This window comes from Choloepus didactylus, chromosome 14 (genome assembly GCF_015220235.1).
Source record: "Choloepus didactylus isolate mChoDid1 chromosome 14, mChoDid1.pri, whole genome shotgun sequence".
In the NCBI taxonomy this organism is placed as follows: domain Eukaryota; kingdom Metazoa; phylum Chordata; class Mammalia; order Pilosa; family Megalonychidae; genus Choloepus; species Choloepus didactylus.
Window position 1 is genome coordinate 75,896,486 of NC_051320.1, and position 22,238 is coordinate 75,918,723.

At 33.4% G+C, this 22,238-nt stretch overlaps 1 protein-coding gene across 7 annotated transcripts in view; it reads right to left on the bottom strand.

Moving 5' to 3' along the window:
* Positions 1-22,238, bottom strand: part of TAF2 (TATA-box binding protein associated factor 2) — a 177,290-nt gene that overhangs the window by 104,749 nt on the left and 50,303 nt on the right. For 5 of the 7 annotated variants that reach the window (XM_037802784.1, XM_037802782.1, XM_037802781.1 and 2 more), the window contains exons 4-14: positions 21,919-22,037; positions 20,504-20,645; positions 18,788-19,019; positions 16,278-16,462; positions 15,167-15,280; positions 13,964-14,063; positions 12,313-12,398; positions 9,366-9,501; positions 8,096-8,250; positions 7,362-7,476; positions 6,924-7,033 (exon numbers count right to left, since the gene is read on the bottom strand). In XM_037802784.1, coding sequence (XP_037658712.1) covers positions 6,924-7,033; positions 7,362-7,476; positions 8,096-8,250; positions 9,366-9,501; positions 12,313-12,398; positions 13,964-14,063; positions 15,167-15,280; positions 16,278-16,462; positions 18,788-19,019; positions 20,504-20,645; positions 21,919-22,037 — 1,494 coding nt within the window. Of the gene's footprint in view, positions 1-6,923; positions 7,034-7,361; positions 7,477-8,095; positions 8,251-9,365; positions 9,502-12,312; positions 12,399-13,963; positions 14,064-15,166; positions 15,281-16,277; positions 16,463-18,787; positions 19,020-20,503; positions 20,646-21,918; positions 22,038-22,238 lie in introns of those variants that run through there. The other 2 variants (XM_037802780.1, XM_037802785.1) reach the window with 2 other exon arrangements.

Consider the following 22,238-nt stretch of genomic DNA (forward strand, 5'->3'; position numbering starts at 1 on the left):
AGTATTCAAAGAAATTGTTGGGGAAAACTTCCCAAATCTTCTAAACAACATAAATACACAAATCATAAATGCTCAGCGAACCCCAAATAGAATAAATCCAAATAAACCCACTCCGAGACATATACTAATCACACTGTCAAACACAGAAGAGAAGGAGCAAGTTCTGAAAGCAGCAAGAGAAAAGCAATTCACCACATACAAAGGAAACAGCATAAGACTAAGTAGTGACTACTCAGCAGCCACCATGGAGGCAAGAAGGCAGTGGCACGATATATTTAAAATTCTAAGTGAGAAAAATTTCCAGCCAAGAATACTTTATCCAGCAAAGCCCTCCTTCAGATTTGAGGGAGAGCTTAAATTTTTCACAGACAAACAAATGCTGAGAGAATTTGCTAACAAGAGACCTGCCCTACTGGAGATACTAAAGGGAGCCCTACACACAGAGAAACAAAGAAAGGACAGAGAGACTTGGAGAAAGGTTCAGTACTAAAGAGATTCGGTATGGGTACAATAAAGGATATTAATAGACAGAGGGGAAAAATAGGACAAACATAAACCAAAGGATAAGATGGCTGATTCAAGAAATGCCTTCACGGTTATAACGTTGAATGTAAATGGATTAAACTCCCCAATTAAAAGATATAGATTCGCAGAATGGATCAAAAAAAATGAACCATCAATATGTTGCATACAAGAGACTCATCTTAGACACAGGGACACAAAGAAACTGAAAGCGAAAGGATGGAAAAAAATATTTCATGCAAGCTACAGCCAAAAGAAAGCAGGTGTAGCAATATTACTCTCAGATAAAATAGACTTCAAATGCAGGGATGTTTTGAGAGACAAAGAAGGCCACTACATACTAATAAAAGGGGCAATTCAGCAAGAAGAAATAACAATCGTAAATGTCTATGCACCCAATCAAGGTGCCACAAAATACATGAGAGAAACACTGGCAAAACTAAAGGAAGCAATTGATGTTTCCACAATAATTGTGGGAGACTTCAACACATCACTCTCTCCTATAGATAGATCAACCAGACAGAAGACCAATAAGGAAATTGAAAACCTAAACAATCTGATAAATGAATTAGATTTAACACACATATACAGGACATTACATCCCAAATCACCAGGATACACATACTTTTCTAGTGCTCATGGAACTTTCTCCAGAATAGATCATATGCTGGGACATAAAACAAGCCTCAATAAATTTAAAAAGATTGAAATTATTCAAAGCACATTCTCTGACCACAATGGAATATAATTAGAAGTCAATAACCATCAGAGACTTAGAAAACTCACAAATACCTGGAGGTTAAACAACACACTCCTAAACAATCAGTGGGTTAAAGAAGAAATAGCAAGAGAAATTGCTAAATATATAGAGACGAATGAAAATGACAACACAACATACCAAAACCTATGGGATGCAGCAAAAGCAGTGCTAAGGGGGAAATTTATAGCACTAAACGCATATATTAAAAAGGAAGAAAGAGCCAAAATCAAAGAACTAATGGATCAACTGAAGGAGCTAGAAAATGAACAGCAAACCAATCCTAAACCAGGTAGAAGAAAAGAAATAACAAGGATCAAAGCAGAAATAAATGACATAGTGAACAAAGAAACAATAGAGAGGATAAATATCACCAAAAGTTGGTTCTTTGAGAAGATCAACAAGATTGACAAGCCCCTAGCTAGAATGACAAAATCAAAAAGAGAGAAGACCCATATAAACAAAATAATGAATGAAAAAGGTGACATAACTGCAGATCCTGAAGAAATTAAAAAAATTATAAGAGGATACTATGAACAACTTTATGGCAACAAACTGGATAATGTAGAGGAAATGGACAATTTCCTGGAAACATATGAACAACCTAGACTGACCAGAGAAGAAATAGAAGACCTCAACCAACCCATCACAAGCAAAGAGATCCAATCAGTCATCAAAAATCTTCCCACAAATAAATGCCCAGGGCCAGATGGCTTCACAGGGGAATTCTACCAAACTTTCCAGAAAGAACTGACACCAATCTTACTCAAACTCTTTCAAAACATTGAAGAAAAGGGAACACTACCTAACTCATTTTATGAAGCTAACATCAATCTAATACCAAAACCAGGCAAAGATGCTACAAAAAAGGAAAACTACCGGCCAATCTCCCTAATGAATATAGATGCAAAAATCCTCAACAAAATACTTGCAAATCGAATCTAAAGACACATTAAAAAAATCATACACCATGACCAAGTGGGGTTTATTCCAGGCATGCAAGGATGGTTCAACATAAGAAAATCAATCAATGTATTACAACACATTAACAAGTCAAAAGGGAAAAATCAATTGATCATCTCAATAGATGCTGAAAAAGCATTTGACAAAATCCAACATTCCTTTTTGATAAAAACACTTCAAAAGGTAGGAATTGAAGGAAACTTCCTCAACATGATAAAGAGCATATATGAAAAACCCACAGCCAGCACAGTACTCAATGGTGAGAGACTGAAAGCCTTCCCTCTAAGATCAGGAACAAGACAAGGATGCCCGCTGTCACCACTGTTATTCAACATTGTGCTGGAAGTGCTAGCCAGCGCAATCCGGCAAGACAAAGAAATAAAAGGCATCCAAATTGAAAAAGAAGAAGTAAAACTGTCATTGTTTGCAGATGATATGATCTTATATCTAGAAAACCCTGAGAAATCGACGATACAGCTACTAGAGCTAATAAACAAATTTAGCAAAGCAGCGGGATACAAGGTTAATGCACATAAGTCAGTAATGTTTCTATATGCTAGAAATGAACAAACTGAAGAGACACTCAAGAAAAAGATACCATTTTCAATAGCAACTAAAAAAATCAAGTACCTAGGAATAAACTTAACCAAAGATGTAAAAGACCTATACAAAGAAAACTACATAACTCTACTAAAAGATATAGAAGGGGACCTTAAAAGATGGAAAAATATTCCATGTTCATGGATAGGAAGACTAAATGTCATTAAGATGTCAATTCTACCCAAACTCATCTACAGATTCAATGCAATCCCAATCAAAATTCCAACAACCTACTTTGCAGACTTGGAAAAGCTAGTTATCAAATTTATTTGGAAAGGGAAGATGCCTCGAATTGCTAAAGACACTCTAAAAAAGAAAAACGAAGTGGGAGGACTTACACTCCCTGACTTTGAAGCTTATTATAAAGCCACAGTTGTCAAAACAGCATGGTACTGGCACAAAGATAGACATATAGATCAATGGAATCGAACTGAGAATTCGGAGATAGACCCTCAGATCTATGGCTGACTGATCTTTGATAAGGCCCCCAAAGTCACTGAACTGAGTCATAATGGTCTTTTCAACAAATGGGGCTGGGAGAGTTGGATATCCATATCCAAAAGAATGAAAGAGGACCCCTACCTCACCCCCTACACAAAAATTAACTCAAAATGGACCAAAGATCTCAATATAAAAGAAAGTACCATAAAACTCCTAGAAGATAATGTAGGAAAACATCTTCAAGACCTTGTATTAGGCGGCCACTTCCTAGACTTTACACCCAAAGCACAAGCAACAAAAGAGAAAATAGATAAATGGGAACTCCTCAAGCTTAGAAGTTTCTGCACCTCAAAGGAATTTCTCAAAAAGGTAAAGAGGCAGCCAACTTAACGGGAAAAAATTTTTGGAAACCATGTATCTGACAAAAGACTGATATCTTGCATATAATATATAAAGAAATCCTACAACTCAATGACAATAGTACAGACAGCCCAATTATAAAATGGGCAAAAGATATGAAAAGACAGTTCTCTGAAGAGGAAATACAAATGGGCAAGAAACACATGAAAAAATGTTCAGCTTCACTAGCTATTAGAGAGATGCAAATTAAGACCACAATGAGATACCATCTAACACCGGTTAGAATGGCTGCCATTAAACAAACAGGAAACTACAAATGCTGGAGGGGATGTGGAAAAATTGGAACTCTTATTCACTGTTGGTGGGACTGTATAATGGTTCAGCCACTCTGGAAGTCAGTCTGGCAGTTCCTTAGAAAACTAGATATAGAGCTACCATTCGAACCAGCGATTGCACTTCTCGGTATATACCCGGAAGATCGGAAAGCAGTGACACGAACAGATATCTGCACGCCAATGTTCATAGCAGCATTATTCACAATTGCCAAGAGATGGAAACAACCCAAATGTCCTTCAACAGATGAGTGGACAAATAAAATGTGGTATATACACATGATGGAATACTACGCGGCAGTAAGAAGGAACGATCTCGTTAAACATATGACAACATGGGTGAACCTTGAAGACATAATGCTGAGCGAAATAAGCCAGGCACAAAAAGAGAAATATTATATGCTACCACTAATGTGAACTTTGAAAAATGTAAAACAAATGGCTTATAATGTAGAATGTAGGGGAACTAGCAATAGAGAGCAATTAAGGAAGGGGGAACAATAATCCAAGAACAGATAAGCTATTTAACGTTCTGGGGATGCCCAGGAATGACTATGGTCTGTTAATTTCTGATGGATATAGTAGGAGCAAGTTCACAGAAATGTTGCTATATTAGGTAACTTTCTTGGGGTAAAGTAGGAACATGTTGGAAGTTAAGCAGTTATCTTAGGTTAGTTGTCTTTTTCTTACTCCCTTGTTATGGTCTCTTTGAAATGTGCTTTTATTGTATGTTTGTTTTCTTTTTAACTTTTTTTTCATACAGTTGATTTTAAAAAGAAGGGAAAGTTAAAAAAAAAAAAAAAAGAAAAAGAAGGAAAAAAAAAAGATGTATTGCCCTCTTGAGGAGCCTGTGGAGAATGCAGGGGTATTCGCCTACCCCACCTCCATGGTTGCTAACATGACCACAGACATAGGGGACTGGTGGTTTGATGGGCTGGGCCCTCTACCACAGGTTTTACCCTTGGGAAGACGGTTGCTGCAAAGGAGAGGCTAGGCCTCCCTATGGTTGTGCCTAAGAGCCTCCTCCCGAATGCCTCTTTGTTGCTCAGATGTGGCCCTGTCTCTCTAGCTAAGCCAACTTGAAAGGTGAAATCACTGCCCTCCCCCCTACGTGGGATCAGACACCCAGGGGAGTGAATCTCCCTGGCAACGTGGAATATGACTCCCGGGGAGGAAGGCAGACCTGGCATCGTGGGACGGAGAACATCTTCTTGACCAAAAGGGGGATGTGAAAGGAAATGAAATAAGCTTCAGTGGCAGAGAGAATCCAAAAGGAGCCGAGAGGTCACTCTGGTGGGCACTCTTATGCACACCTTAGACAACCCTTTTTAGGTTCTAAAGAATTGGGGTAGCTGGTGGTGGATACCTGAAACTATCAAACTACAATCCAGAACCCATGAATCTCAAAGACAGTTGTATAAAAATGTAGCTTATGAGGGGTGACAATGGGATTGGGAAAGCCATAAGGACCACACTCCACTTTGTCTAGTTTATGGATGGATGAGTAGAAAAATAGGGGAAGGAAACAAACAGACAAAGGTACCCAGTGTTCTTTTTTACTTCAATTGCTCTTTTTCACTCTAATTATTATTGTTGTTATTTTTGTTTTTGTGCTAATGAAGGTGTCAGGGATTGATTTGGGTGATGAATGGACCACTATGTAATGGTACTGTAAACAATCGAAAGTACGATTTGTTTTGTATGACTGCGTGGTATGTGAATATATCTCAATAAAATGAAGATTAAAAAAAAAAAAAAAAAGAAGTAAAAAATAAATAGGGGCACTCAGGGATGGGCCTGGCCCCAGCATCGTGGGATTGAGAAAACCTTCTTGACCAAAGTGGGGAAGCAAAATGAAACAAAATAAAGTTTCAGTGGCTGAGAGATTTCAAATGGAGTCAAGAGGTCACTCTGGAGGGCATTCTTATGTGATACATAGATATCAGTTTTTACTTTTTAGTGTATTGGAATAGCTAGAGGAAATAACTGAAACTGTCAAACTGCAACCCAGTAGGCTTGATTCTTGAAGACAACTGTATAACTAAATAGCCTGCCTACATGGTGTGACTATGTTAACTATGAAAAACTTGTGGCTCACATGCCCTTTATCCAAGGTATGGACAGATGAGTAGAAAAATTGGGACAAAAAGTAAGTGTAAAACAGTGGGGGATGGAGGGGATGGAGTTTTTTAGGTGTTTTTTTATATTACATTACATTATATTATATTGTATTTATTTTATTATTTTATTTTATTTTATGTTATTTTATTTTTGGAGTAAGGTAAATGTTCAAAAATTGATGATGGTGATGAATGCACAACCCGATGTTGGCCCTGTGAACGAATGATTGTATACTGTGGATGACTGTATGGTATGTGAATATATCTCAATAAAACTGAATTAAAAAAATAGAAGTTATAGAAAAAATGAATAGTTAGACATTTTTAAAGTAAACGTGATTTACCTATGAAAGACCTCAAGAATGTTCTGCAGGGGCATGATGATAGAGAAAAAGGAGAGAGACATGATAAAAGAAGATGCAGATGCTTTTCATGACATATATGTTCAGCTCCTTCCCTTATACTTGATTCAATCATTTCCTCAATATTTCCTGCAGATATTAATCCAATGAAACTAATAAATATGAATCTAACCTATTTGTCTTGAATTTTTCCTGTCTCCCAAACCCAAATTTTCATTCCCAATAATAAAACAATTTTCAGTCATAAATTCAAAAAAATGGAATTATTCAGTTCAAAAGATAAAAATGTCATCAAGAAAAGAAAGCAAAGAAAGAATGTTTGGTAATGCTAACTTAAAGTAAAATGGAAAAAGAAAGAAAAATTACTTGATAACATGCTGTCTCTCTAAAAGATCATGGTATATAAAACTGTGAGAATGGCAGTTTAACTATAAACTTTAGTTTATAGTTATGATTCAAGGCCTACCTTCTGCTTTTGGAATGGCAGGGTATATCATGTTTAAGGCTGTTTTCTTCAATTTGCAATGTATGATTGAAGGATCCATCTAACTCCTGCACTGTCACTTTAAGTGGTCCCTTTAAAAAGAAACACACTGTTCAAAGACAGTTGCTAGAAAATTACCAATATGTTTGCTTATGTGTAGAAAATAATAATACACAAAATGAGTATATGGAGACACAGGAAGGCAGTTGGTGCCAAAGGAGAAACTGGGAGAATTTTAGCTCTGTGAGATATCTATCTGTAACTCTTCTTCCACTCTTTGATACTTTGTATTCCCTCAATTGTACTCTCTGTAAACACAACCTCATTACAAACCTTCCAACTGGCCTCTCAGTCCTAAACCCTTCACATATTGAAATTAGGGCAGAGGTATGTAAAAAGCCAATTTGGGAAATAACATACCACATATTTCTGAGTGCCAGGAGATGTGTAATCTTGTTTTATTTCCAATTCCAAGACGTTTCGTTTTCGATTAAATGCAAAACTTCCATAAAATTTTACCACTCCACTCTGGTCTCTGAAGAATTGTAAAGGAATTTTTATATACTGAAATAAACATGTACTAAACAAAACAAGTTATTCATTAATGGCAGTAATAATTTTCAAATGCATCCCCATGAGTTCAAAGCTTCAAAGGCATACTTCAATGGTAAACAGGTGGCAAAGTATTCAAAATTCTTGTGAAAATGTTTACCCAGATTTAAGAAAAATTTCTGAAACATTAAGAAATTGGTGCTTTGAAAGAAGCAAAACCACTCTACTGGATTATTAATATAATAGTGTTTTGAAATTTAAAAATGCAAAAACTACAAGTTCTAACAACAAACAACTCAACCTGTGCCAACCTCTAACCACATCTAAAAGTCACCAGACCATTACATCTTCAAGTAATCCTACAGACCTGTCTGGTGGATTATTCACCACCCCCACCATCAAACCTATTGCTTAGTTCACACACTGAAAAGTACTTCAAAATATGCTATATTTTAAACATATAGCTGTATATGTATATATGCATGTCAATGATTAGTAGGCACTTAAGAGGAAATGATTCACATTTCATGGTTATTTGTACTCCTCTTCTACACACACCTATTTCCTTCCCCCTTTTGTTGAACTGCTATTGAAAAGGATACACCCATTGCTTTATTAAAGGCTGGATGTCTTTGCCAGAGACATTTGAGATGGACTTCAAAAACCCAGATGTGGAAACCAACATCTGACTCCACATATGTGACTGGAACTTCTGAGATGAAGCAGTACTAGCCAGACTTAGCAGTTTATTGAAAACCTGAAAGGATAAAAGTGTCATTGAGTAAGTTCATGTAACATAATATATATTGTTTTGATCCCATACTATATCTACTACACATTATAACTTTACTATAGTCAATTATAGAAGACAATGCATTCAAATCTTACTACAAAGATTGTTCTAATTTAAGAATAGCTAGCAACAGAAACATGCAAAGATTTAAAGAAGAGTAAAACCATTTTGTGTAAACATTAAGTTTTAATGATATATTAGAAAAACAAAGAATACTGTCTTTATTAATAATAAGAACATAATAACTATAATTTACTGTGCTATGAACATTACATAGAAATAAAACATCATTTAAGAAGTTGAGAATATTCAGGGTTTATAACACCCCCAAAAGTTAAGTGACTCTTTAAGGACGAGCTGTCATTTAATATTTCTATTCCTTACTCTAAAGGCTAAGTGAAGGAGAGGAGGCTTAAAAAGATGACAGCCGAGAATGCAGGTGCACAAAGGAGGAGATGAGTGGATAAAGAAAATTCAAATGTGTGCAAAGATCAATGAAACTTTATATGACACTGTCATTTTCAAGCAAGAAACTAAATTTTAGGGCAAAAAATGCTTTTTAAAAAACAATGAATAATTCTTCATTCACCTCCAAGAAAGTGTCAATGGGAAAAAATGCTGAATATTTATAATATAGCTGGTTTCTACTAACTCAACTACTATATCTCGGCTACCTACACCATAACATGCTTAAACTATATGGCAGAATTTAGCAAAACAGCAAAAATAAACATCTTGTAGATTAGTTTGCTCATTTCTATTAAAAACATTTCTAAATGGCATTTCATCCTTAATATCAGTATTCCAAATAATGTAGAACACAAAATCATATAAATACTTTCATCACCACATTCTAAATTGATCTTCACAATAATCTTGTGCTAAATGTGACAGGTATCAATACCCATTCTACATCTAAGAAACACAAGTAAAAAGCATAGGTTAGTTAGTCAACAATAGCAATTAGCATCAGAACTCTAACTGTAAACCTAAATGCCCTGATTCCTATTCTGCAAAGAAGTATTCAGGTAGTACACATAACAGATCTTTCTTTACCTTGTTCTCAACTTTATACTTACTTGCAGCATAAATTCCATACTGATCCTATTTTCAATCAATCTCATCACAAGGTGAGCTTTACATTGAAACATAGTGTAGTATTCCCAGGAGAGTGTATGTGGATGCTTTATTGAAAAGTGGAGATGGGATGCTGGACTGAAAAATAAATAAATTTGCTTAACATAACAAATGGAACATTAAATAAACAATACATTTCACAGCCACATAAAGACAATGAACCAAAAACTTCATGGGACTATCTTAATTCACGGTATGAGAGCAACAAAGACTAGGAAACATCCAAGAATAAACTTAACTGGAAGAAAATTATGAAGTTTTACTATAAAACATAAAAGAAAACTTGAATAAATAGAAACACGTTAAGTTCCAGATGAGAAGATACAATATTGAACATATTTCAATTCTCCCCAAATTCATCAATAAAATCAATGAAATTTTAATCAATAGTCCAGTGTTAAAGCATGCACAAAAATACATACAAAATGGATTACATATCTAAATCAAAACCAATTTTGGCAATACCAGAAGAAAATAAAAGAAAAATTTTCTCAGTCATAAGCTTGAGATGGCAAAATTTTTCTTAAGGAAAAAGACAAAATCTGAAGGACATAAAGACCAGACTGACTATGTAAAAATTAAAAATTTTAATATACTGAAAGAAATTATTAGTAAACTAAGAAAAAAGGTTCATTCTTATAGAAAATATTTATAAAATATATGAACATTTAAGTTATTTCCAAATTTTCACTATTTTAAATAATGCTGTGTTGTGTATCTTTTTCACATGTGCAAGTATTTCTGTGGGATATACACCCAGAAGTAAAATTTTTGGAGCTAAAAAAAAAATAGCCATTTTAAAGTTTGGATGATGCCAACAAACTACCTTTTAAAAAGTTTTTAGCAAATTATATTCCCATGATCAAAGTGGTCATTACACCTCCTTAAAATCATTGCATATCCAATATTTTCCATGTGTCACTTTGAGAAGTGAAAAACTATTTTTATATTTCACTTATTAATTCTAGCTTAAGCAGAATGAACAGCAATATGGAAAAGGCTAAATAAATTCCAAGGTACAATAAACTACTATGAAACTTAAATGGAAGAAAGTAAATTTATATACAGTAACATGGGATATTTTCCAAAATATATATTAATATAGTTTTTTTAAAAGAAAAAGTACAAAGTAATAGACATTAGATTGAATGATGTTTGTAAAATACCATATACACATAAATAAAGGCAAATAAAAAGGTCTAGAAGACAGTATACCAAATTTACAATCATGGTTATCTCTGGGGAGAAGAACTGGTGTGCATGGGGGGGGGGGCGGGGGTAAGGAGAGTGAAAGGGATCTTTTACTTTTTATTGTATACACTTCTAAATTGTTTTGAATTTTTCAAAGAGCATGTATTTATGTACTGCTTTTATTCATGAATTTTACAAGTTAATACAAGAACTGAATTAATGGCAGGACCAATACAAAAACATTTAGCATAAACAGTATTTGCATGCAATGGGAATGGTCTACTTATATACCGGTAAGTGTCATACAGTAGGCAGACAGGAGAGGAAAGTTAAAGGAATTAATATCTATTGAGTAAATGTTTGCTATGTATCCAGCTTTATCTCAAGGAAGCCTTGCAACCAACCTGGTTAAGAGGTTCATCACTGCCATTTTACACATTAAAAAATACACACACAAACTCACATGTTCTCACACACATGCACAGATCCAGAAAGGTTATGAAATTTTCTTAGGTCACCCATATTGAAAAGGAATAGAACAGTGATTTAAATCTAAGTTTGTCTAACTCAAAATTCCTGTTTTCCTACTGACTAAATCTTGTCTTAATGACCATGCTGCAACAACCACAAAATGCTACTGGTAATCCAATGTTAAGAGTTTCTTAACCTCTGCTGTGCCATGGATACTTCTGGCAGTCTGGTTAGTCTTATGGACCCTATCTGAGAAACTGTGATTAAATGCATAAAATAAAATACATAGGATTACAAAGGAAACTAATTATAATAAGATGCAGTTACCAAAACTAAAAAAATTATAATAAAGCAATATATGTGCTAGCTTATTAAGGCATTAAACAACAAGATTTATCAGCTGATGCAACAATTTTAAGTGGGTGCAAATACTCTTTTAAGATATCTGTAGCAGCTAAAAAGTGACAGAGAAATATCCATAATTTCTATCGTTGATAAAATCACTGGCGTTGATAAAGTTACAGATATCGCTAATCCTATTTGCCTGTTGTCTACATTCATTATTGAAGAAAATGTAAAATTTCAGCTAATGGTTAGTGAAAATACAGAAAAATTTCCCATCCAATTCAATACACAGTCCCTTAGGAATCCATGGACCCTAGGATAGATAAGAACCCCTGCTAGTCTCATTACGTAGTTATGAGGTGCTAAGGAAGAGAGGAAAAAGAGAAGGAAAGACAGAAAGAAGAGGAAGAATGAACAGATGGAAGATGAGAAAGAGGGAAGGGAAAGGAAAGAAAGGAGTAAATAGTGTCTAGATAGGTGACTACCAAAGTAAATAGGCGTAAGTGGAATGCCTTGTGATGCTGAAATCATACTATTTAGACTTAAAAAGAAATCAGTAGTATCTATGCATTATATTTCCATTATTTTTCAAACTTTTATGAGAACAGTATGATACAGCAGCATCAGAAAATTTAAATGGAAAACTGAAAAATCTTATTTTTTTAAAGTTTTTTTAAAGAATTTAAATCCACTTATAGTCATCATGTGCAATTAAAAACAGTAAACCTACTGAAAGGAATAATGAGAATATTACCAGTGTCTGTGGCATCAGTATTATTACATACATGTGGTATTGTTTGAGTCTCAACATACATATAAATAATCCCATACAGTGATGCCATAAAAAAGGCTTATAATTTTTTCTCTGAAAAATAAACATACTTATCCTTCTCTTTTCCTCCACCAAATATGGGATGTAATAAAACCCCACCAGTCTTCAATTCATAAGCCACTATTTTGTCTAGTTCCTAAAAAAAGATAATACAAAAATAGGGGTCAATGAAAAATATTTTTACATATCAAATTTCAGAACTGAACTGTGAATTCTCATTTCTGAAAATCAGAATGTAAATTTCTTAAAATAAGTAAGATATGATTGGAGAGTAGTTTATATTCTTATAAACAAAGCAGACTAAACAGCTGACTGAAGGAAAAAAAAAGCCTTCTCTACATTGTGACTTCAGGGCTGGCCAATAAGGTAATGGCTCTTCCCAATCTCTTGACATATGTTCTAAGTTTATTCCTTCCTTCTCTGTATTTTGCTTATGATGGGGGATTTAAAAATACGTGGGAATAAAATTATTTCGGGAAACCATTATTTAAAAACTTTTCAAGTCTTCCTCTAATACAACATAGAACAAAGAAAAAAGTTTCAGTGAATAAATGACAACAAAACAACTGTGCTGGAAACTCATAACTAGTTTAAATAATATAAACGCAGCATAGAGAAGTGGTAAAAAACATAGTGAAGTGGCTAAGAGCCACATTTGAATCTTGGCTCTACAACTTATTAGCTGTGTGACTCTGGCCAAATAATCTAACCTCCCAGTGCCTCAGTGTCCTCATCTGTAAAGTGGGAGATAATAACAGGGTTATTATGAGTATTAAAAGAGTTAACATTTATAATAGTTCCTAACAGTTCCTGTATGTGCTATATGGTATTTTTTCTTCTTTATCATAGTTTCCAAAGTGAAGAAAGGACTCTTTCAGTTCCAGATGTATGAATCCTTTCATAGTTACAGATGTTTGAAGTCTTTAATAATTAACTTCATGGCTTAATTGAGTTGGGGCCTGGATGACAAAAATACATAAAATGAGATAAGAGGGAAGATGAAGAGGTTTGTTCAATGAGGATGTTAAAGATTGAAACTTTTTTAACTGAGACTAAAGTATAAAAAATTATGACTAGAATGGGCTAACCAAAATACAGGTGACTCTTTTTGGTCAAATCCTTAAATAGTAGGAAAAAGATTAACAGTGACGAGAACATAATTACACTAAAAGACTAGGCAACATATAAGTACTTACTATGTGCAAGGCACCATGTAATATACATTATATGTATAATGTCTCAAAATCCTTCCCAATAGATAAGACTATTATACCTCTTTATACAGATGAGGCTTGAAAAGATTAATCAAAGTCACAAAGCTAGTAAATGTATGAGGTAGATTCAAAAGCAATCAATTTGATTTCAGAATCTAAGCAATTCTAGGAAGGAAAGAGTTATAAATGACTACTATGAGGAGGAGGAATGTATCTAATGACCAACTTCATGTTAAGAAGTGTAAATATTGTTTTCCTTAAAAAAAAAAGTCTATGGGCGATCCACCTTCGACAATAAAAACCAGATCAGATGGACCATTAGTCTTCCTCAGTAAAGTGATTTCCATTTTGCTAGGAAAAATTAGGGACTTACAAATGATATTTTTAAAGTATTTTACAGTTATAAAAATAAAGGATACATAACTTGGAAATCAGGAGGACATTAACTGTCTATTGACTTATAGATAATGGATCTCACTGTTGGTACCTCTTTAATCCAATGGCGATACTCATTAACGCCAAAAGTTTTTTTCATCCAAAGTCCATAAATATAGCCTGAAATTCCCTTCAGCACCCATTCATCAGACCTAAGCAAAAAGTCAAAATAGAAACTTTTTTTAATCTGAAAATCTCTTCACATGAGACCAAAAAGGATAACAGAACAAATATAATGTGTATTTCCTTGCCTTCTTAAAGCAAAATGAAAATTATTAATAAAATATTTGGTTTCCCCACTTTCTCTGGCTGAGATGCCCATTCATTATGTTCTCTTCACATATGGCTTTACCTTTACTTGCAAAACTGTTCTACAGTCTTAATTCAAGTATAATTTACCTATGTATGTGCTCTACTCTGGCAGGGCTGCTTCCCTCCTGCCCAACTCTACATTCACACTGCCTGCCTCTAAAGAAATCCCTGCCTATAGCCAAGAATGTACTGGTCAATTCCTAAGGACTATGTTCTATTATTGCCAAACCCATGCATAATTATTAATGGCATCCTAAGACTGAAAGTTTATTTACTCAATTAATTAATTAATTTTGGTTTCTCTAGAGGAAAGGCAATTGATGCCATTCATTCATTTATTCATTTGTATATTCATTTATTCATTTTGCCTACTGCATTCCAGGTACTATTCTTTATTCTCCCCTCCAGCAAGAAAGAAAATGAAACCAAAATTTACATACTATACACTGCACAGAATGTTCACAATTACACATTATAATCCTAAGGGAGTTTCATGTATTTCTTCAAATTCATCTCAAGTTAATAAAAAATAAAATGTTCTTACTTCTAATCCCTTTCACGCATATTGGTACAAAGTTTAGTACTAGCAGGCAAATTCCCATACGAGGACCAAATTTTGTCTTGAACATTACATTCTGGCATTAGAATTCTTAGCCTAATACACCTGTAATATTGATTTAGTTCTTAAGAAGCTGTTGCTATAAAAAAATTCCCCTTATTCTTATTCTAAATTACAGAACTTATTCTATTAATGTTATGACTAAAAAAATTAAGAGTGAAATTTATAATCACTTTTGTCTTTAAATAAATATGGAATGGTGACTTTTAAAAACTAACTATCTGTAGTTAAGGCAAAAATCAGCTTAAAGTACAGGAAAGAAATTTTAAAATAAACATTCCAATTTTTTTTTCCTCGGTAGTTGTAAACTTTGAAATTACTCACCAAGACATTCTGGATATAAAACATCCAAAAAACTGCTGGGCCAAGGACTGGGCTAAACACCTTCTAGTCAAAGGTGTCTCATCTATAATCATGGCACTGTGTAAAAGATTTGTGCTACAATTTAAAAGAAAAGGAAGCTAACTATAACCAAGAAACAAACAATTATTCAGTCAAAATAAAATAATTACATTTTTAAAATAATGGAATTTAAGTTAGACATATAAAGAAAAACCAGACTATTCTCCCAAAAAAGTTTTCACATCTTTCAAAGTTTGGCTGAAATTCATTATTATTATTGTAATTTTTGCTTAAAGCAAGGAATGCAATGCTTCATACTGATTTCCATTAAAAATATAAATACCTTTTCTTGCTGGGGTGGGGAGGGAATGGGGAGAAGCATCATTAATCAGAAACTGATCAGTTAATCAGACAACAGTCCTTACAGGAAGGTTGTTTTAATTTCAAAAAATCTTTTCCTAATAATAACTATTATGTTTTCTGTGCTCTATTATTTACTTTCAAATACATTACCTCATCAAGCTCTCTCAAAACCCTGTGGAGAATGCAGGAACAATATTATTGTCCCCATTTTACAGACGAGGAAATCTAGATCCAGCAAGAATAAAATGCCTGCCCTGAAAAATAAAACTTTCTAAATTTTCTTTGGAATTTTCAAAGAAAGAAAGAAAGGAGGGAGGGAAGAAGGGAATAAGAGATGAAGAGAAGAAAACACCAAACAAATTTCTGATGCTCTTAAGTAAAATTTTATATACTGCCGGGAAAAAAAAAAAAAACATATAAAATAAGTTGTATGATTTTTTAAAATGCATAAACAGAAAAAAGACTAAAAAGAAATATGAAAAATATGAATGTCAGTTCATTCCAAAAGGAGCTAATACAAGTCTTTTGGGTAATTTTAAGATTTTCTTTTTTACGCTTTTCTTTATTTTTTAATTTTTAAAAAATGCTAGGAAGATTTTCCTACAAATCTAGCAACCCCTAAATTAAAGGAAAAAAGTTCAGAATTCATCTTAAAATTGATCACAAAAGATAGAGCTTTTCTTCACTTCATCATCTAACTTAGGCAATTCAATGTTTAAAAGATACCAACCTAAAAATGCTCATAGACGCATAAGCAGCCACTTCAACATAAGCCTCATCAATGAAAACAGTCTTAAAACAGGAGTAGGGATAACGACATGTAAGAATTTCTTCATAAAATTCAAAGACTTCATGAAGATACGACGTGGTATGTTTAAGCAATGGAAGAAGCTGGGGTAAACAAAAATGAGTAACCTGAAAATAAAAAGGATAGAAGATCATCTAATTAAGAGTTAATTTAATATTTTAAATTTCCAAAATATCTCAATTATAAATAAATGTTTCACATAAATCCATTTTCCCACAAATTTCATGATGCTGTTTACAAAATATTCATTGTACACAGAAGTTAAATTCATGTGACATGCTTAGACACACTGAAAATATAACTTTCATTAGTAATTAAATTAAAATTTCTTCTGCAAATACACAGCAAAAAATATTTAAATTTCCAAAGTTCATTGTTAAGTCTAGCTTTTACTCATAAATATCTAAGTGGATATTGTACATGTCATAATACTATCTTAGTAATTGATAATTAATGTTAATCTCACTATCTTCACTTCATATAAAAAGCAGTTATTGTATTCCTTGCTCTAATAACACAACTACATACTGAAAGCTGCGAGAAAGCATATTGCTCATTAGGAGATAAGAGATGCCTGCAAAAGAAATGGTAATTCTGATTTTCTTAACAGGTTACATTTTACCTCACACACACACACACACACACACACACAAAGTATCCCATACTGCCTCATATTATGGTCCTGTGATGAATGACATTGACAATGACAGAAAGCATGCTGACTAAAATGACTCAGTCAGGTTTCATATAGGAGAATGAATTTGGGCTAATCCTTTGGAGTTGGACAAGTCTGATAAGAAAGGGGAAAAAAGATATCCCAAACAGAGTCAAAGACAGGAGGAATAAAATATGATCAGAGAAATATAAATAAACTATTTCCAACATAACAATAAAAGGAATGTAGTGGGAAAATGGCTAGAAAGGAAAATTAGGATCAAAGTCTAGAAGATCTTGAAAGCCAGACCAGGAATCCTGATTCTGCAAGAATGCAGAACTAAGAGAAGCTTTTAACACATGATCAAAATGATTCTTCTAACCATATTATAAAAGACAAGATTAAAGGCTGCCACAATAGTGATAGATAGTGAGGGATAGTGAGGGATGAGTACCTGTGTATTATTAGTGGTCTTATAAAAGACAAGATTAAAGGCTGCCACAATAGTGATAGATAGTGAGGGATAGTGAGGGATGAGTACCTGTGTATTATTAGTGGTCAGGGTCCAAAATGTATCATGATTAGCACTCCCTTCGTACACAAACAAAAAACTGTTTATCAAACAAAGCACCTACTTTTAGACAAACCTACAAGGTAGCAGCAAATCTACAGACAATGCTAGTTAATTCTATTATCTATTTTGAGAGAAATGAAGAGAGATACTAAGTCATGTGCTCTTAAGATTTCAAGAAATATACTTCCTGACTGACATTTGCCTTGTTCCCCTCCAATAACTCAAATTGGGAAAAAAATTCTTCTGAAATACAAAGCAGGTACTAATCAACAAACGCTGACTTTAAAGTTTATTATCTGCCAAAGATAATAAAGTTCACTGTCAATCTTATCAGTGGATATACTTTTAAGAGTCACTGTCAAGACAGCAGAAGCAAAATCATTCACACAATACCCTGAATTTTTTCCTTTAGTGATTTCATAAATCTTATGAATTTCAGGAAATCAAATGTAAGAAGCAGACAAAGGGTTTCACAGTTAAGTCTTTCTAAACCTGGCTCCCCTTAATATCTACTCACATTTCTCAAGAAATGCTGTTGAGATATACATGGTAACAATATAAGCCTGATTATATAAATATATACATAAAAATCTAGATCTAAAACATAAAGGACCAATAGTAAATAAAAAGACACTCACTCAAATGTTATTTTAAACAGGTATAGAGGCCAAAAGGGTCAACAACCATTGAGTCTTTTTCTAACCACCAGACATCTCATGCTTGAGGAGGCCTAGAAGTACTATGTGGCCTATCAACTGATACATGATTTGCAGCAAGATATGGGATGGAGGCAAGTGGAAGAAGCGTAAGTTAAACCATAAAGAAATCCTCATGAGTTTGCTAACTATCATTCTAACCCTGCTTAAAGCTTTTCTCTTTTCTCTGTTTATGCTAAAATAAGATTAAATCTGCTCTTTAATTTTAAAATTACAATACTTCAGATTGCAGAGATGGGAACAGATATCTATAAACATAAGCCAAACAAAAAGATAATGTTAATAATGAAAGGAATTAGTTGCAAAAATCAACTTAACTCTAATCAAGGTAGACTTGAAGCTCTTTTGGAATGCTAAGCCCTTTGCTGAAAAAAATCTGAAATTTTAAAAGACAACACTTTGAAGAGAATTCATTAAATATATCTGATAAGGATATATATACCCTTATTTTATTGGGATTGGAAGGACAGGAGAAAATACGACTTACCTCATGCATGTATGGGTCTACAAGTATTTCAAAAGGTCCAATGGCCAAAGAGATATTTGATGCTGCTGTTGGAATGGTAAGCATGTAATGGAAAGTCTTCTTCCTCATATCATGGGTATATACTGTCTCCACCAAATCTCCATTGGAAACAGCCACCATTGCAGCATCTACTGTAAATTCTAATTTCCATGTACATAATTCAGAGTATGAATCAACACATGGGAACCAAAATCTAGAAAAAGGATCAACAGTATATAAAATACATTGGAAGTGAAATCTACACTGTTTTCCACACATATAAGATATTTTAACATTTCTAGAAAACGTACAAAAAGAAACAGCTGTTTGGCTACCAAAGCTTTTTACTGTGCAACTTGAAAGAGTGTGATTTTTTTAGAAAAATCTGTTTCCAAATGTTATTTGGCATATTAATAAAATATATCATGTGCTACCTCCAATTCAAACCCTAAAAAGAGTTAAGCAATTCTTATTTTCCAATTTTTAAATTAAAAATAATTTTAAATCATTTCCTTACCTTAGTCAGTTCTTATATGGCATTCATTCCCAGAAATGAAACAAGAAAGTTTAATATTCAAAATCTATTCCATAAATTATGAAACTGCTTTTTTGGTGTATTTAATGCATTGTGTAAATCCAAACTGAGTGTTGATAAAGTCGGACATGAAATTTCTATTCAATTTTCTATCAATTCAGGTCATGTCTTATTGTGATGTGCCAGCGTTCTATTTGGTTTTGAAACACAAATCACTATAAGGCATCATGCCTGCCTTAAAGGAGTTAACAGTAATGAGAGTATACTTACTATAAAACAATCATTTTAATAACATATGGCAAATGTGTTAAAGAGAATGAGGTGAAAGCAATAAAAAAGGGAGTATAACTCCTCTTTTAAAAGAAGATCAACTGAAGAAGGAAAGGAGATCAAGAATCAGTGAACTATATAGCAATGAGAATGAATGAACTCCTACTACACACAACAATACAGGTGAATCTCACTATCATAACGTTGAACAAAAAATAAACAGATATAAAGAGCACAGTGCAAATGATTTCATTTAAATAAATTTCAAAATCAAGTATAATCAATCTAAGGTATTTTAGAAATCAGGATAGTGGTTACCCTTGTGCATAAGAATCTTTGGTGGGAAAGTAGTGAATGGAAGTGGGCAGGAGGGGGGAAAAGGACTTCGCAATGCTGTTAATGTTCTTCATCTTGATCTGAGTATGGATTATTACACAGGTTTGTTCAATTACGAAAATTTACAGAGCATTACACTTATAATTTACACTTCAAAAAAGAAAAAGAAAAAAAGAATCAAGTGAGATGATTATTTCAGAAGAATAGAGACTTGAAAATAAATATTGGTTGAGGGTAAAGAGCTAGGAGATCGATACTGATGTAAGGTGTTAATAATAGGGTGGTATATGGGAATTCTGTATTTTATGCATGATTTTGATGTAAACCTCCAACTTTAATAAATTTTTTTAATTAAAAAATTTTTTTAAAAAAAGAGCTAGTAGAGAGAAGACGGAAAACATAAGAGAGAGGAAGAATGACTAACAGAACAAGGTTTAGAAGAGGTAGAAAAGATTTAGGGTATCAAGCTCATACTTCACATTTTACAATAAATATTTGTATCACATACACCCAGAAAAATTCGTCTTAATTGAAATATGTAAGAATTAATAATCTACCTTGTGGAATTTTGATACCCACAAGAGAAAACATGAGCACCTCTCTCTGCCATGCTTCCCTCTACACTGGGTACCACAAAATGAAGACCTCCTTTTGGCTGATCCAAAGAAAAATTGATGTGTATCTTCAGAACCTTTAACTCTGCAGCAAATAAATACACACATGCATTCATAGATAAATACATAAATAAATAAGTGTGGTCTACATAATAAGGGTAAAGACTTACAGTGAACATTAAATGGGAATCAAAGCCTCAATTTTACATGAAAAACTACACTGGTTACCCTAGTTAGGCCTTCACCATCTCTTTGCCTATATTAACTCAATAGCCTGCGTTCATGGTGACCCTATCTCAAATCAATTCTGGTCACACTACTGGCTGTGTTTTCTCAAACTATAAATCCTTCCATGGCACATCTTCCTCTCAAATAAGAAAAAGGTTCAAACCTCCCACAAAGGACACTTAAGGCCTTTCAGATTCAATCCAAACTTATTTCTCATATTTGTTCTCCCACTACACACCTCAGTTGACTTTGGGGTTAGGAGAAGGAGAGACTACCCGAGAACTTACATTAAGCATTATTGACTACTATGCTTTTTGCTCTGTCTGATTTCTGCATAATAAATGTGTTTTCATAATGAGATTAAAATTTTTAATTTTCATTTCTTCTAAAACATTACAGTCATCTGGACTATCTCTAAAACCTAAATTTGCAATCTCCTTTCATGCCTGATTCCTGAATTGTGGACCCCCTCAAAAAAAAAAAACACCTCACAAAACAAAACAAAATCAAAAAAGGCAAAAACAAAACAAAACCAAAAAATCTTCTGCTCCTTTATCTTGGTCAATTTTCATAAGGCTAAACATAGGCAGAAGGTGATGTATAATCATTATAAGAGAAAATGAAGATCTAGAAATAATATCATAAGATAAAATCAAAAGTATGCAGAATAGGAATTAGAAACCCTATGTTCTAGCCTTGACTCTACCATTAATTAGCTAAATGAACTTCAGCAGGTCACTTACTCTTTTGGATGTCACATTATTCCTCTGCTAAGGGAAGAAATTGAATGAGATGATTTTTTAGGATGTTTCTTGCTTTAAAATGATAAAATTCTAAGCTGATTTGATATTGTATGGGTTCTCAAATCTTGTCAAATTGTTCCATCCATCTCATTTTTTAATATCTTTCATTTTTAAAAACTACCAGTGAAATGAGTTGCTCTTTGTCATAGCCCTTGATTGATATTTTCTTGTTAGTCAATGATCCTAAGGAAGAAAAGAAGTCTAGCTCCTTCTATATAATTCAACTGATTAATTTACAATTCTAACATCATTAATTTTCACATAAAATTTTCTAGTCATTGAATTTTACATGATTTTACTATAAGGTCAACAGTCTCAGTACTTTACCATCAACATGTTTCCATAACTCTGATGGAACCTTAATACAAAGTTCTCCATTTCCTGCATCAGGATCCACAGCACTAACTGCAGCTGCATAAGCATTGGAAAAATAATTGAGATTTCTCCTGGGGAGGAAAAAAGGAGTCAGGCTTAATAACAATAAGCCATATATTTCACCAAGCATAGCAGCTTCTTAAATTTTATTTGATACCACTTGTTTACACGTGTTATATCTTCTTATATAATTCGTAAGAACAATTTTTAGCCAAGAAACTGTTTCTTTACTTACCATGTTAAAAACTTTTTAACTATAAATACAATGGCAT